Below are 18,621 nucleotides of genomic sequence, written 5' to 3'. Positions count from 1 at the left end.
TCAATGTAGATCATCTATATAGAGGATCATTGATCACATTAGGGTTATAACAATGGATAACTAATGACGTGTCTATATCATGGAACATATAGAGCGTTCTATATGACTGAGAGTGCAATTCCAAGTTCTAAGTGTGGATTCAATGAGGAATTAATAAGTTAGGGAATTTACTTGGTAGATTCGGTTCAACTTATTGGAAGCTCGGTTATATAGACCCATGGTCCCCATACTAGTTGAGACCATACTGCTTGTAAGACTCAGTTAATTAATTTTAATTAATCAATTATAATTCTAAAAGTTAGACTATGTCTACTTTATGAATTTTGACTAAGCAAGGGAAAAATTGTAAAGAAAAGAGATTCTAAGTTTATTTATTGATTAAGAGACTTTATATGTCTAAATTAATAAATATATTAAATGGCAATATTATTTAATAATTATTTTCAAGTTATTAAATAATTAGAATTGGCATTTAAAAGGTTAAATTGGAAAATTGGCATTTTTGAGAAAATAGGAATAGAAAATAACAAAATGGGAAAGTTACAAAGTGAGGCCCAATTTCCTTATATGGGCCGCCCACTATGCATAGGCTTTTACCATTTTATTTTTCCATTATTTTGATGCCACACAATTCTAACCTAAACTTAGAGGGCATTCTATAAATAGAAAGTAATGGCTTCACGAAACAACACACAATTGCATCTCATTCTTTTCAGAGTGAATTCCTGAGCCACCACTTTCCTCTCTCTTTTCTTCTCTTCAAAATTTCGAAATTCCCTTGAGTGAATGAGTAGTGCCCACACACATCAAGTGGTACCTCAATGATAGTATGTAAGACTATGGAAAATCAGCATCAAAGAAGGAGAGAAAGAGATCCAGATTTAGATCTTGATTATGCTCTGCTACAGAAAGGAATCAAGGGCTAGAGATCTGAATGGAAGGAGTCATAATATTCCGCTGCACCCGCTGTAAGGTTTTCTAAACTTTATATTTGTTTATTTTTATTGTTTTAGAATTCATATTAGGTTGTTAATCAAACATACTTGGTAGTAAATCTAGATCCTGGTAAAATAAATTCCAACAACTGGCACCAGAGCCATGGTAATGATTTACTTTCATGTAATATGAATTAAAACGATGTTTTATAATTTTTTGTGTTGATTTGGATGCTTTCATGTTGGTTTATGTGTTTATGTGATGAATGTATGTGTTGTACGAATTTTTTCCATGAAAAATATTTTTTCTATTTTTGAAAATATTTTATTCAGATTCCTTGTGAAAAATTAAGCAATTTTGTTTTTTATGGAACTCGATTCCGATAAAAATTGAGAAAGATATAAATTTTGGAAGATTGGAAATTATGACTGCTGCATGCAGCCTATCCTGGCAGCCCTTACAAATTGCGAATTTTGTGGATTTTTTCCCCAAAAATCCAATTTTTTCATGGGATTATTTCCCAAAAGTCATTTTTCCTTGTTAAATATATCTAAATTGAAATATTTCCAATTTTAAATATTTTCAATTTGAAATTTTTCCAATTTTAAATATTTTCTTTTTGGAATATTTCTAATTTTAAATATTTCCTATTATGGTCAGATTTAAAAATTTGTTAACTTCTTTAATATTTATTTATTATTTAATTATAAGATTAGATATTTTGATATTTAAGATATTTTAAACTAAAAGATAACTTTGTCTTTTTATTTAAAATATTATATTAAAATTATCTTATATGACAAATTAAATAATTAATAAATTTGAAATTAATATAGATATTTTTATAGATATACTTATTATAATATTTTTCAAATTCAAAATTTGTTATTTTGTTAAATATTTAATTATTTATAAATTATAAGTTTAAAAAAGATATTTTTTCTATATATATCATTTTTTCCATATTAGAAATTTATAAATCATATCTTAAATATTTAAATAACAAAGATATTTTGTAGAGATTTGAATGTTGCTTAATTTGAGGTATTTTGACATATAATTATGGTAATTATTATTTATTTATTATTTTATTCCTAAAATAATAATTATCTAACCAAATCTATTTTAAAATTGGTTTATTTTATTAAATTATAAGATCTGAAAGTGATATTGAAGATTCTTTCCTTTCAAATCATTGATCTTATTAGATATTTAATTTGATTTAAACCTAAATATTTTAAAATTAGTTTCCTTTATTTGGTTAGTTTAAGAATAATAATTTAATTATATTAATATCTTATTTTCACATCTGTTAACATGGACAATGTTTGTTTATTAATATTGTTTATACAAATTTTTTTTAACAAACCTATTATTTATCTAATCTAAATTGCTATGATTAACTTGTTGACAGATCCAATGATCTGATTTTAATCATAGTCCAATTGTCAATAGATCTTATAAATAATTTGTAACAGGTAAATTTTGTATTTCTTTCATCTGTGTAAACCTAGTAACATGATAGGGCCCATCCAAATCATTTGACTTGTGTGAGCCTATATGTTTGCTATTGGGCTTAGATACATATAGGAAGCTCATTTAAGTTTTTACTAAGTAAATGGAATAGGTTGCTAAAATAAATTTTGACATAAGTAAATTTATTTAGGCCCAATTAGATTTGGGCTTATTCAATGAATAACAATTATTTATTTAAAGTTTAAATTCCTCTCTTTTGTGTCTTGTGTGAGAGTTGGGGGCCAATAGAAGTGGGTACGACATACTAAACCCAGCTCCCCCTCACATGAACTACCCCAATTGTGAAGGCCCATTTGCCTTATTTAAATAATTGTATTAGGTTAATTATATTAGTCCAACCTAATTAAAATTGAATTAGCAACATAATTAACTTTTAAAATATATGAAATTTATTTTTCATGTAATATTTTAAAGTAAATTTTAGAAAAAACACTGATATATATTCTAGATAGTTATTTCTAGTACTAGTTATTATTTCTAATATTAAATAGGAAAATATCATTGATTCTGAAATTCATTGTTTCTTAATTAATTTTGGTACAATCTAAGTTTAGAATATTTTTCTAGTATTAAACTAGAATTAATAATTAAGTTTCCTCTATACTTAATTATTTATTTCTTGAATTTAATACATTTAATTAAATTGAAAATTTCCATATCTAAGTTGATTTTCATCATGATACTTAAATATTGTTATTTTCATGTTATTTAATTAAAGTTGAAAATTATTTTAAGTTTGGAATCTTATTTCAGAATAACTTAAAGCTGAATAATTTTTAAAATATATTTTATTTTATTTTATTAATCATTTCTAAAAATTTCGAAATTACATTTCTTTAATGTAGAAATTTCGAATTTTATTTGAAAAATAGATTAAAGTTGAAAACTATTTTTGGACCAACTTAAATCAATGATTTTTTCATTTAATGATTAATTAAAATAAATGAACTAAAATATATTATAATTAGAAATTGAATTAATTAGTTAATGAAAGTCTAGATAGATATTATCTGTTTTGCATGAAGTATTTTTCTAGTGTATTTAATTAAATAGAAAATTAATATTTAAGTTGATTTTTAATCATGATACTTAAATATTTGAAATTTTTCTTAGATATTTATTTAAATAGGAGAATTATAATTTTTTTTTGAAAATTAATTTTTATTAATTTTGGGCCAACATAAAATTAGAGTAATTTTCCAGGATTTATTTTATTTTATTTTAAAGCACTTTCGAAAGTAGTATTCTTATACAGTTCATTTTTTGAAATGCAATATATATTTATAGAAAATTAAATTTGAAGTTGTAAATTAATTTAAATTAATTTTGAAACAACTTAAATTGAATAATTTTCTAAATATTTATGGAAATTATTACTAAGATGGAAATAATTCACGTTATTTTCATATCCAACTAAGTATAATTTATAAATATTACATTAAAATTTATATTTAGAATTTTATATTCTAAATTGGAAATTTTAATTAAATAAATATATATTTAAAATAAATTGATTAAAATAAATTTTAGAAGAAAATACAACCTTCATTAAATAATGAGCTTTATTATTATAAGGATATTCAATCTCCATTGTTGGTTTTACATAGCTATTGTTTTAGTGAGTAATCCTCCCTAATGGAGGAACGTTCATTAGCAAGTTAGCACCGTTTAATCTCGAAAGATAAGTAATCTTGTAAGTTTTTTATATAGTTTTGATCACCCTAATGGTGGCGACTGTATAAGACTTGCAAGAATATGAAACAATGGTGGAAGCTCATAAGATAGAATAGCCTTGACTCTCGCCTAAACGGGACAACGCGGATTCACATCTTGGTCGAATAAAAGGTTGCTAGAATGTTGATCATTTTAGATGAGCTGACAACTCAATTCAATGAATGGTAGCTTTGACTCTCGCCTAAACGGGACATTGATATCAGTTTGTTGAAAACCTTGGAAATTATTTAGGATTGTATGTTTTAGTATTTTTACTTGTCATTCCTACTTGCTATGTGCTTCATAATTTCGGAATTGTGTATGAATTTGTATTGAACCATGTTATTTTTTGTTATCAAATTGTAGTTTAATTTCGAATCTTCATTGTTGGTCTAACTTGGTTTGTTTTTCTAATGAGATAAATCCCTAATAGATTATCACCATTAGACTAACATAATAGTGTTAGATCTCGAAAGATAAATATTGTATATGCAACATCTAGCTGTTCATCAATTGATGACACCTTAGACTAGTATTTTACAATATGAAACAAGAAGATTGTATAAATAAGATTACTTTGACTCTCGCTAATCGGAGCATCGTTGGATTCTTATTTAAAACGAAATTATCCTAATTCCTCTTAGCTTATTCACTTCGAATTAGCTCAATGACATATCATTGGATGAATGGTCTATAAATCATATAAAATCATTGTATATTTTCTCTTAATAAATTAAATGATGAATATGATTATAGTCTCGAAATTCTATCCCAAAATGATATAAATCATCAATCTTAGAAATCTTCTACTTGTATAGGCGAATCTTAGAGTTAGATTAGTAGTGGTGGTCCAAGAAAGAATTACTAATTATACAGCTACACTTTCACAAGTGTTTCATAACCATTTTCTTTCAATGGATTTAAACTGTATGAGTTTAGAATTCTGTGACCAGAATCCACTTGCACTATTCTAAGAGCTCTCTGTTGTAACTAAAAGATACAACCACATTTTATAAATCTATGGCATTTGTATCTTGTTCATAGTGGTTTTGACAAGATCATTCTCTGCAAAGAATTAATATGCCTATATCCACTGAAAGTATAATCATCTCATTCGTAGATGGATGTACATTCAGGGGTGGATATGAGTCTTCCTTGTATTCTTAAAACGATCACTCTAGATTTTACCTTATGCAAAAGAAATTTGAAATGTTTGAAAAATTTCATGAATTTCTAGCAATGGTAAGTGGTTGAAGATCTTGCGAACTGATAGGGGTGGAGAAAAAGTTAGTAGATATGCAGTTCAAAGATCATTAATTTGATTTTGAATTATATCCAAACTTACCTCCCCAGAAATTCGAGTTGCATATTGATGATTAGTTACTAGTTGTTGCCTAAATCCTTCAATGGTAATAAAATTTCATAATGATGCAATGGTTGTATACTTAATGTAAATCATTACTAGATTCATGGATGACCTAATCGAAATCTTAAGAAAAGCTAGAACGGTTAACCATGGTTTGCATGTTTGTTAGCTATTCTAAGTGATTAGGGGTGGATCGTCCCATAGTCATTAGATAAGAAAGTGTTTGTTTAAACAAATACTACTTTTCTAAGAAAATGACTAAGTCTGAAAGTAAAGTAGCAAATAAAGGAGATATTTTTTCTTGATTCCATAAGTGTTCTATCATCTTATTCGTTACAAGATGATCCCACTGCCTCTGTTGTCTTAACACAACCGAAGAGGTCAATACCATTTAGTTTTCTTAGACATAATTCACGGTACCTTGTCGTAGTGGGAGAGTTTCAAGGAACTTTACCTTCTCATGACTTGGAAGAAACTAGTGATTAAAATCCATTGTGAGTTTAAACAAGTAATGGATTGTCAAGATAAGAAACTAAGAAGAAAGTCAATAGAACTATGGTTTGATCCATTCACATGGAGTAACCTAAAGTTTTCTGTTACAATGACAGAAAAGGAAATTTTCGTTAATAAGTCTATTCAATGGACTTAACAAAACTTCCTGTTCATAGTATTATAGGTTTGAGTTTATCTAAACCTATGGCTTGTGGTATACCTGGTAATTACTTACTCTAATGCAAGCATAAGATGATGAAGCATTTTGTTTCCAATGGCAATCTATAGAGCTTCACAACATCTAAGCATAGAGTTTATTTATCCAAGGAAAAGTCTCAACTATTCCAGAAAAGATAAAGCCATGAAAGAATTTCTTGAATCAACAGTGAGAGGTCTCAGATATGCTTTAGTATACCTTAGACCAGACACCTGCTGTTGAGTGGGAGTAATGAGTAGGTATCAGATTAATCCAGGAGAAGAACATTGGAAGACAATCAAGTAAATCTTAAGATTAAGAATAGGAACTATATGTTAGTCGATAAGGGTGTGTTTAAAACTCTTAGACTACACCACATCAGATTTCGAGACTTGCCTTTGTGCTAGAAAGTCTGTTGATAAGATGGTGATTACTCTGGGGGTGGAGTAGTGATTTTGGAGAAGTATAAAAAACCTATCTGAAATCTCTTAGGGTTTGATTGGTTTGAGATTTGAAAATTGTGTTTTCTAAAAGAGTGTTTTGGAAACAAAAATTTGAATTTTGTAAGTGAAAAATTATTTTTAAAAATGTTTTTGTTTTTTTGAGTTTTAAAAAATTAGATTTGTGATTGGTTTCGAATCCCAAAATAAAAAAGTAAGAGAGTATTTGAAGAGTTTTTAAATTCAATGATTTGAAAACATAGAAAACATAAAATTGATGTTTTCATTTTTTGACTTAAAACTCAAAATCATATTCAAATTTAGTTTTTGAAAACACCAAACCAATCAAGTATTTTTATGTGGACCCCCACATTTTAAGTTTTTAAAAACATAAAATTGTTTTCAAATTCCAAACCAATCAAGCCCTTAGTCTACCAGAAAGAAACTGAATGTTAAAGTTGCAGGAAAGGTACTTATTCAGTCTAAGGAAAGTTCTATACATTTGTGGCACCGTTCCAACTTGCCTTAACTACTAGGGTTACTTCCTGAATAACCAAGAAGTAGTTGCCAAAAGTATAGAATCCAGTATCCCAAGAGAATAGACATATAGAGAGGAATTTCACATTATCAAGGATTTTGTGATTAAGGAAGAGTAATGGTGGAGAAGAGGTTGTGTTTAATTCAACCTATCAGATCCTATTACGAGGAGTTTACTACTATTACACTTGATTTGTATATCAAGGTGTTAATGATTATTTGAAATGCACTTTTTGTTTTATATTAGTGCAAGTGGGAGTTTGTTGGGTTTTATGCCCTAAATAAAACTCATTTCATATAATCAGATTTACTTATTAATAAAGATCAGAAATAACATTTTATGTTGCATGGTTCACATGATTTATTTCATGATTATATGTATATAATGTATGAATTCTTTTTAAGTCCAGAACATATGAATTTGTTGAAGATTATAGTGTTGTCAGCACAGTGGAATATAATCTTAATTATATGTTCAAAAGTTTATTCCTTGATTTGTCAGAATACTGGATTTAGACTGACATGGTATAATCAGCGATAGGTATTCTTACACCTTGGAAAAGTGTTCTGTCCTTTCCAGGACATTGGCAAAGTTTACCAGTATCGGATGTATAAAGTATACATCGGAAGGGACCGATATTGAACTTTGATTAGATATATTAAAACTTACCGTAATATCTATTCAATTCAATATCACATGTTGATCCTAGATCAAATGATCTTAATCCTGATATGGTTAGGTTCAATCTCAAGAGTGTTACTCGTGTTCTTTGATTTGTTAGTTAAGCCTACTTTTGGGTCAGGGTGATACGTACATTTTGGGAACACGGTAGTGCAATTGAGTGGGAGCGCTAACATAAATATGGAATCTATAGCTTCTATTTGGCAAATAGAAAGTAAATGATGATTTCCTTCGAGCTTAACCAAACGAAAATAAATGGTGGAGATCTCATTTCACTTAGCTGAAATATTATTTATACAGGGTTAAGTGTTTTAAGGATAAAATACATTGAAGGTGTAGCGGTAACAGTAGTGGCTTTTCAATGTAGATCATCTATATAGAGGATCATTGATCACATTAGGGTTATAACAATGGATAACTAATGACGTGTCTATATCATGGAACATATAGAGCGTTCTATATGACTGAGAGTGCAATTCCAAGTTCTAAGTGTGGATTCAATGAGGAATTAATAAGTTAGGGAATTTACTTGGTAGATTCGGTTCAACTTATTGGAAGCTCGGTTATATAGACCCATGGTCCCCATACTAGTTGAGACCATACTGCTTGTAAGACTCAGTTAATTGATTTTAGTTAATCAATTATAATTCTAAAAGTTAGACTATGTCTACTTTATGAATTTTCACTAAGCAAGGGCGAAATTGTAAAGAAAAGAGATTCTAAGTTTATTTATTGATTAAGAGACTTTATATGTCTAAATTAATAAATATATTAAATGGCAATATTATTTAATAATTATTTTCAAGTTATTAAATAATTAGAATTGGCATTTAAAAGGTTAAATTGGAAAATTGGCATTTTTGAGAAAATAGGAATAGAAAATAACGAAATTGAAAAGTTGCAAAGTGAGGCCCAATTTCCTTATATGGGCCGCCCACTATGCATAGGCTTTTACCATTTTATTTTTCAATTATTTTAATGCCACACCATTCTAACCTAAACCTAGAGGGCATTCTATAAATAGAAAGTATTGGCTTCAGGAAACAACACACAATTGCATCTCATTCTTTTCAGAGTGAATTCCTGAGCCACCACTTTCCTCTCTCTTTTCTTCTCTTCAAAATTTCGAAATTCCCTTGAGTGAATGAGTAGTGCACACACACATCAAGTGGTACCTCAATCATAGTATGTAAGACTATGGAAAATCAGCATCAAAGAAGGAGAGAAAGAGATCCAGATTTAGATCTTGATTATGCTCTGCTACAGAAAGGAATCAAGGGCTAGAGATCTGAATGGAAGGAGTCATAATATTCCGCTGCACCCGCTGTAAGGTTTTCTAAACTTTATATGTGTTTATTTTCATTGTTTTAGAATTCATATTAGGTTGTTAATCAAACATACTTGGTACGTAGTAAATCTAGATCCTGGTAAAATAAATTCCAACACAGGGGGCCTGACCGAGAAAGGCCGACGCAGGAGGCTGCATGCAGCCTCTCCGCGTGCGCAAGGCTTGGTTTCAGACACGAAACCGTGTCTGAGCGTGTGCTGTTCGAGGGAAGCCCCTCATGCGCGCGCGTAGGTGAGTGACACCTCCTTGATATTTTTCCGATTTTCAAAAAATCATAACTAATTCAAATAAAATCAAAATTGAGTTTTGTAAAAAAGCAAATTGCTTAATTTTTCCCAAACTATCCAATAGTAATAATTCTAGAAATAGATTTTCAATTATTTTTCACGAAAATTCACAAACATCAATCAATCATCATACAACACACAAAACAACATGATACCATCCAAAACACAAACAAATCGTTTTAAGTCCAAATTTCTTGCAAGCAAATCAATTACCATGGCTCAGAGGCCAGATGTTGAAAATTATTTTACCAGGATCTTACATCTACTCACAAGTATGTTGATTAACACCCTAAATATGAACTTCTAAAACGATTATAAAATTAAACACACATAAAGTATGAGAAACCTTACATTGGGTGTAGCGGAATAAAATGTCTCCTTCCGTTTAGATCTCTAACCCTTGTATCCTTTCTGTCGCAGAGTATTATCAAGATCTGAACCTAGATCTCTTTCTCTCCTTCCTTTGATGCTGTATCTCCTTCTTGTTGAATGTCTTTCTTCACGATCTTCCTCACTATGATTGAGGTACTACTTGCTGTGTGTGGGCACTACTCTATCACTAAGAGGTTCGAAATTATTCAAGGAAGAAGAAGAGGGTGAAGGTGGCGTCTAGGTATAGAGAGAGAAGGCTCAGGTTTTTCCCTAAAGGAAACAAGATGTGAAAGTCTATTTTTCCTGAAGCCATCACTATCTATTTATAGCATGCCACATAGGGTTAGGTTTGAATTATTTGGCATTAAAATAATAAAAAAATCAGATGATAAACCCTATAAAAGTGGCCGGCCATGGCATATTGGATTTGGGCCTCACTTTTGCAATTTTGCTGTTTTATCATTTCTGCATCTCATTTTCTCAAAAACGCCAATTTTTAAATTCAACCATTTAAATGCCAATTCTAACTATTTAATAACTATAAATAATTATTAAATAATATTGTCATTTATCATATTTATTAATTGGACCATACAAAGTATCTTAATTGACAAATATGCCCTAAAAACTCTTTCTTTACAATTTCGCCCTTACTTAGTGAAAAATTCATAAATAGACATAGTCTAATTTGAGAATTCTAAGTGATTAATCAAAACCAATTAAATGAGTCTTACAAGTAATATTTTCTCAACTAGTGGGGGGACCATGGGTCTATATAACCGAGCTTCCAATAAGCAGATCAAGAATTTATAATCTAAATTCACTGACTTATTAATTCTTCGTTGAATCCACGCATAGAACTTAGAATTGCACTCTCAGTATATAGAATGCTCTATATGTTCCACCATATAGACACGTCATTAGTTATCCATTGTTATAATCCTAATTTGATCAATGATCCTCTATATGGATGATCTACACAGTAAAGGGATTAGATTACCGTAACACCCTACAATGTATTTTATCCTTAAAACACTTAACCCCGTATAAATGATATTTCAGCTATGTGAAATGAGTACTCCACCATTTATTTTCGTTTGGTCAAGCTCGAAGGAAATCATCCTTTACTTTCTATTCGCCAGATAGAAGCTATAGATTCCATATTTATGTTAGCGCTCCCGCTCAATATCACTACCGTGTTCCCAAAATGTACGTATCACCCTGACCCAAAAGTAAACTTAACTAACAAATCAAAGAACACGAATAACACTCTTGAGATTGAGCCTAATCATATCAAGATTAAGATCATTTGATCTAGGATCAACTATGCGATATTGACTTGAATCGATATTACGGTAAGTTTAATTAAATCTATGTCAAAGTTCAATATCGGTCCCTTCCAATGCATACTCCATGCACCCAACCCAAGCTTTACTTTAACCAATGCTCTGGAAAGAACATAGCATTTTACCAAATGCAAGTAAACTCTGTTGTAGATTATCATATCAGTAAAACCTCGTGTCTGATAAATCTAGGAATCTTTATTCACATAGTCATGTTTACTTTCCACTGTGTTGACAACACAATAAACAGGATCAAGTAAGTGAAAAGAGTTTAAGATGAATTTATAAATCAAATAGACAAGCAATTGATAACATGAACCAAAACATACAAATGAATGAAAAATACTTCTGTTTCTTTATTGATATTGAATAATAAAGGATTACATTGAAATGAAGTTTTATTTAGGGCATAAAACCCAACATTATGTATTCAAACAGATCAGTTGATTGAACAATCTTCACTTGGTATTTACCCTTTCCCTAAGAGTTAACAAAATAAAACCAAAACAACAACAAGACACAGAGTCAAACAAACAGAAAACTATAAAATAAGACTAACAAAAAAAACATGCAAAAGAGAGAGAGAGAGAGAGAGAGAGAGAGAGAGAGAGAGAGAGAGAGAGAGAGAGAGAGAGAGAGAGAGAGAGAGAGAGAGAGAGAGAGAGATAGGAAATATAATCAACTTGAAAAAAACCCTGAATAATACAAGATCAATAGAAAAAAAAACCTTATCAGATTTGGGAGACTTTGGAACTTTGGCTCAAACTCAAAATCAGAGTCGGAGTTCTCCAACACAGGAACTGTGGAAGTATGGCTAGGAGGATTATCTTTCAAACTCTTCTTCTCCATTGATGCTCGGGTTTTATTTTTCTGAGATTGTTTTGGGGACTTTTTGGCAACAGGGGAGGAAGATCGGTTAACAACCATTGTTAATGAGGAAAAACAATATTTATAGAAGAATTCCAACAAAAAAAGTGGGAAATGTATAGGGAAGTTTAAGATGAAAAATAAAAAAACTCTACAAATTTGAAAAAAAAAATAGAAATCACTCACTTCACAATAAGTTCCTCAAAAAAAAAAAAAACTAGAAGAAGAAGATGAATATTAGAACATGGGGGTTGGATTTATGTAAAAAAAACTAAAAGATAAAGATGAAGAAGTAGATGAATAGTGGGACATGAGGGGTGAGATTTTTAAAGTTATTTAAATAAAAAAAAAAAGTAAGAGAACATGTCACTTTTGTGACAACCCACATCCCATCAATCTTTTAATCAAAAAGATAATATAATAATTATTAAATATTAAAAATAATAAATGTGTTTACAAACAATCAAAAGTGTGTTTACAGCCCACTTTGTGATAACTCACGTCCCAAACAATAAAAAAAAACAAAAAAAGTGTGCTTACAAAAGGCAGTACACTACCGAATTAAAAAAAAAACAGTAAAAATGTTACAATCCACGTGTCACAGTATAATTGTAAGAAAATGAGAAAAGTTAGTAATGTATGTAAATTTCCTTTTAGTTTTTTGTTTTAAAATAAATGACCCAAACTATAATAGACGTGACCAATATAGGGGTGTACGTCGGTCGGTTTGGTCGGGTTATAGCATATTTTTATTAACCCAATATAAATATCGGGTTGCAAAAATTTAATCGTAACCCGCCCAATGAAAATTTAGAAAAAGTTCAACCCGCCCAATGATTTTGTCGGTTTGGTCGGGTTAACCCGTCCAACCCGTTCTTTATTTTTTTTATAATTATTATTGTTAGTTTCTAGAATTCAAGTAATTAAAGTTAAAAAAAATTAAATATATTATTTATATTTCAAGTTAAAGAATACTATAGTTTAAATTAATTTTACGAACTTTAATATAAGATAAATATAATTGAATAAAATAATAAAAAAATGTGAAAATATGGTATAGATTTTAAACTTTAACTTCAATATCCAAATACACTAAAAATTATTAACTATAAAATCTAAGTTTTACGTTTAAAACTAAAATGTCCAAACTTTAAATATAAAATAGTTTAACTAATAAATGTAATTTATATAATATAAGATATACACTTTTATTAAAAAAATATATAAATCAGTTTAATTCGGTTTATTCGGGTTAATTGGGCGGTTTAGAATAATTTGTAAACCACCCAATATATTTTTTGTCGGTTTATTCGGTTTGGTATGGACGGTTTGTAAATTTTATTGAACACCCCTAATATCACTCGCACAGTAAAAATAATTTTTAAAATAAATACAATATTTTTGAAAAAACTACATAATATAAAAGTAATATATACCGTGTAACAGTATAAATGAAAAATTAGGAAAAAAAAAATTTAAATAGTTAGTGTAAAGCCCAATTTCTATTGAATTCTTTAAACAATGTTTCGTTATCATCTTTAATGATAATTAATTGAGTTGCTTATCATATTGTTAGAGCTTCTGATTGTACTTTTTTGAGCTCAAATATCCTAAATGATGTTTCTATATTTGTTGAGAGCAATTTGTATAGTTGATTAAAAAAATTTCACTTAATTAATAATAATAATAATAATATTCTAAAAATTTGATACATGATTTAATTAAATACAGGTAAAATAATTTTTTTTTTCTTTTTGTCTAAATAAATTCCGAAGAAAAATATGCACTTGTTTCTTCTTTTAGATTGAGTATATTTTGAGGATGCCCACATACACATTACAACAGAATTTATAGTGTTATGAGCTTTTGTATAAATAAGAATACATACTAAGGAACAATCAATATTCAGAAATCAAATTTGAAGCTGGTTCAGGCGTTGGGTAAGTGGCTTTTATGTTAATAAAAAAAAAAAAAACAAATTATACACAAACATATAAGTGCCTAATGGGCTGTGATAATTACTACATCCCCCCTAATAAACCTGGCTCATTCTTGAGGAAAAAAAAATAATAATACTTGCATTAAGAAAGTTGAAAGATTATTACAAGATGGGAAGAAATTAAAGAAAAATAACATTACAACGAACAACTTAACATTTCAGGTGACCAAACAACCATAGACTTGTCCTATGGTCAACTTAGAAATGGTATTGTGAATATTACAGAGAACATGAGTCAGTTTCAACTTCAGCATAACTTGTCAGCACATATGTGAATGGACATTATATTTAGATGCTAGCTAAGCTAGATCCTTTTTTGGCCTGATTTCGATCCCTTGAACAATGAGACCACCTTTCCAATTTCCACCTTTCACCTCCAAAAGATTAATTTCCAATTCTCCTTCTTGTCCTCCATCGTAGAAGAACTCACCAAGCTCCACTTCCATCCACCCATCTCCTCTCACTTTTGGATGGTTATGCTCATCATTACGATCCCTATCCCTATCCATGTCCATGTCCATGTCCCTATCTGATCTGGTTGTCGATATTTCAGTTTCCATGTTTCTGTGGTTTCTAAAAAGCAGCCCCATACGCCGCGGCACAATCTGACTCCTACGCCTCCTTTGCCCTGCTTCATCATCTAAATACACCGATCGTGTAGATTTTTGCCCACCAACAAGTCCCACTACTGCATCAAGTGTTTGATGTTCAAATCCATAAGCACCCCTAGTTGATTTGAACACGAAATTTGCAGTGTACAATGTAGATGGGGACAGCATTCGTATGTCAATCTTGCCCAGAATTTCGAACCAACAAACGCTAATAAGCTCAGCTACATCTCCAAATCTGATAACAAGTACAAAAGCATACATTTTAGTAACCACAAAATCATTCTTCGTATAGTATGACTGTATGAGAATATATTAACATATATAATATATAAGATATATAGATATTAATATGTGTGTATTTACGTATATACCTGGCCTCTGGGGATGGAATCCATGTCCAATACCTTGGAGTGTCACCCCAAACTATAGAGAGTACCCTTGCTGATAGCATGTAACATTTTTTCCCACTCACTTTGTCCAGTGAGAAACTCTGAGCAATGTTTCAAATTAACAAGTCAGCACATAAAATTGAGACCGATACAACATATGGCACAGTGAAAGAGCCTTCATCATTCCAAAGAGAATAAAAACAGAAGAAAAGTTTCATCAACAGTGGAAGAAACTTAATAAGCTAGTTAAAGGCGGACAAAACATGCAGAAAAGAAAACACAATAACTAAAGTCAGTTGTGTTCCCACCTCCACCCCCCCAAAAAAAAAAAAGATTTTGTAGTGGTAGCGGATAGAGATGTGAACTACAGTACTATTCCAACTCAAAAAGTACTCTTCTTTAGTTTCTAATACCATTGCAAAACATCCATAACTCTACAATGGTGTCACTTTCATATTAAAGTATTTATTTTATTAATTTTGAATATTTATTCTAAACATTTTGGAATAAAGTCATATATACTTAGAAATACAAAATAAATTACATTCATCTTGTTAGAGAGAGAAATCTTCCAGTATTGCATAACAGAATAAGGGCACAATCAAGTAATCGAGAAGAAACCATAAATTGATTGATCATCAAAATTAAAATTTCAATTTCACTGTTCTGAAAAGTGAATCAAAAAGCGATTCAGTCCAAAAGTACAGATTTTACAACCATTAAATTAATTAAAAATAATATATAAAGGAATCGAAATTTCATTGAACTGACCTTTCTACCCTCGTCAAAGAGGAGAGGCTGATCACAGAGAGAGAAGTAGATATCCTTCTTCGTCAGAGCACGACGATGATAATCAGAATCGAAAATGAAAGAATGGTATCCCGGTGGGAGAAACCTCTCCCAAACGGCGTCGGATTCGGCGGCAGATTTGAATATGGACGACACCAAACACAGTCGGCAAGCATCTCGTGGACTGGTCAACGACACAATATGCGCTATGCAGCCTTCCGGCAACATGTAAAAGTAATCCACCGCCTCAACTTCGCTACCACCGCCGACGCCGCCACCGACTTTTCCTGCTTCTCCTTCCATTTCGATTCCCATTACAGTTCCCATGAAATGCTTTTTGCTTGTTTGTTTTCCACCGTTGATTTTGTGACACGATTGATAGAGATTTATATAGGAGAGTTCGAGAAATGAGAAGGGAAGCTTAGCGGTTAAGAATTTGTTTTTTTTTTTTTTTTTTTTCTAATCTATTTTATTTAAAGTACATCTATATCCTTCAGACAAAAATAGATAAAATTCTTGGAATATAATAGTGTGAATATTAAAATTATGTATGCTTTAAAAAAGAAGCAAAAAGAAAGAAAGATGAATCTTTAACTTTCTAGATTTCTTTCCCATTCAATCTGTACAGTGTGTACACTGCTTTTATTAATTATTTTTTTACAAAATACATAATTACTATAATCATGAAAATAATTATAATAATTTATATTTACTACAGGTAAAATAGTTATAATAATTTATATTTACTACAGGTAAAATAGTTATAGTAAAACGAGTCAATACCATTTTGAATGATGTTCTTTGTAAAAATTATTAATTGGACCTTATATTTTATTAAATGATAAAATAAATTTTGTATTTTCTAAATAAAAATAGGTCCATGAGCTTAATTTTTAAAAATTTTATTTTTTAATATAACTAACTTTAATATAATTTCTAACATGAATAGATACAAAAAATGTAATCAGTTTTGTCATAACATCTATAAATCAGATTATTATTAAATTTTATTTTAAAAAAAATTAATTCAAGGTCTTATTTATATAATTTTAAAAAAATATACAATCTATTTTGTTATTTAACAAAGTAGAAGGTTCAGTTAATAATTTTTATAAAACAAATAATAAAAATAGTATTTACCCTAATAATATAGTTGAAACATAACTATATACAACATATTTTTTTTTTTTAGCAATAAATATATACATATTTTGAACGTTTATTCATGGGTAAAACAAAATGGTAAAATTGTTGTGGAAACATAAAATTTTGGTATTGTGAAAAAGGTGGAATTGACTTTCACAAAAAAAAAAAAAAAGGTGGAATAGGTGATTCATAGTAATTTAATTATTGGTGATTAGTGACTAGATTTTGTCAGTTGGTCGCTATTATTATAAAGGTAATATAAATATATATAAATAGAGTTGTTGATATTTATTTAGAAAAGAAATAAATTTTAGTATTTTTTTTCTCTTGCAAAAGAAATTTTAGTAACATAATTGTACTTATTTGCAAATCACTTTAGTTAATTTTTTTTGACATGGTTCCAAGGCTCTTTTGCTTGAGCAGGACCAGAACTTGTTTGAGTTGCATAAGGAAAAAGTGCTTCAAATCAAATACAGTGTCATTTGCAAAAGAATGTTTAGTAACATAATAGTACTTAAAATATTTGCAAATCACTTCAGTTAATTTTTTTGTTTTTTTGTTTTTTTTTGACAAGGACAGCACTCACAACTTTGTTCCAAGCCTCTTTTGCTTGAGCAGGACCAGATCTCGTTTGAGTTACATATAATATAATGACAAAGTGCTTCAAATCAAATACAGTGTCATGCAATAATACCAGTTATAGTGGCTACTGGCTTTTCGTGAAATAATTTTGTTGGACAAAAATACGGACAACAAAAATGAACAAAAATGATTTTCCTTTGAGTGAGCACAAAATAAGCTGAACTAAATTAAAACTAATCGCCTGTCAATTTTTCTTTCTTTTTACATAGTGCAATAAAAATGGGATAATGTTGTAATAAAGTTGCTAATAGTTTAGCTAAGTGGAGTCGTATGACTCAAAAGTCCGAAGTTTGGACTGATAGTGTACCTTCTTGTGCTGCTGCTTTTTTAATAGCAGATGTGCCTAGTGTTGCTTAGTAATAAAAATTCTATTTCAAAAAAAATAGAAAAATTATAAAAATTATTAGAATTTTAAATATTTTTAAATTTTATTTACAAAATATACTAATTTTTTATGTTTTTATGTTATTTTTATAGTGTGCTCTTATTATTATTGTGTTGTTGTTTTTATTAATTTATTGTTATTTGTATATCATTTATACATTATTTTGATATTATTTTTCTATTACTTTTATAGTTTTCATGTTGTTTTCATATTATTTTTATATAAACCGTAAAAATGTGACAATTGTACCAAAAATAATACTTTTGAGTAAATTTTCCAATGAAATTGTACAATCACCACTACTCATATTTGAAAAACAATTGGCTAATTTTTGCTATTAGACAAAAGAAAAAATGTTATTTTTCAAAAAAAAAAAAAAAAAGTCAATAAGTGCCCTCCCAACAGTTCTTTAAAATTTTAAAGAATCACCCTCAAAATACTTTCCATAAAGTGATAGATAATAGCTAAAAGATTTCCTAAGCAATGCTAAGAACTTTTTTATTCTATTTTTTAAAATATATTACCAAGATAATACTTTTTATTAT

At 29.2% G+C, this 18,621-nt stretch overlaps 1 protein-coding gene across 1 annotated transcript; it reads right to left on the bottom strand.

The window, feature by feature from the left end:
* Positions 1–14,167: 14,167 nt before the first annotated feature.
* On the bottom strand, positions 14,168–16,508 carry LOC115720004 (F-box protein PP2-B10). Its single transcript, XM_030649172.2, has 3 exons — positions 15,886–16,508; positions 15,097–15,215; positions 14,168–14,960 (listed from the first exon to the last, which is right to left on the bottom strand). Exons 1-3 carry the CDS (start codon positions 16,228–16,230, stop codon positions 14,414–14,416), a joined length of 1,011 nt encoding a protein of 336 aa, XP_030505032.2. The 5' UTR covers positions 16,231–16,508; the 3' UTR covers positions 14,168–14,413.
* Between the last annotated feature and the right edge of the window lie 2,113 nt (positions 16,509–18,621).

This window comes from Cannabis sativa, chromosome 2 (assembly GCF_029168945.1).
Source record: "Cannabis sativa cultivar Pink pepper isolate KNU-18-1 chromosome 2, ASM2916894v1, whole genome shotgun sequence".
Lineage (NCBI taxonomy): Eukaryota > Viridiplantae > Streptophyta > Magnoliopsida > Rosales > Cannabaceae > Cannabis > Cannabis sativa.
Note: the sequence above shows the minus strand (reverse complement) of the source record. Positions and strands in the feature narration are given on the sequence as shown.

Coding starts and splice junctions, on each gene's coding strand:
- LOC115720004 (XM_030649172.2), bottom strand. CDS start 16,230: ATGGGAACTGTAATGGGAATCGAAATGGAAGGAGAAGCAGGAAAAGTC. Junction 15,216..15,885: donor TCTTTGACGAGGGTAGAAAG/GTCAGTTCAATG, acceptor AACATTGCTCAG/AGTTTCTCACTGGACAAAGT. Junction 14,961..15,096: donor ATTCCATCCCCAGAGGCCAG/GTATATACGTAA, acceptor ACTTGTTATCAG/ATTTGGAGATGTAGCTGAGC.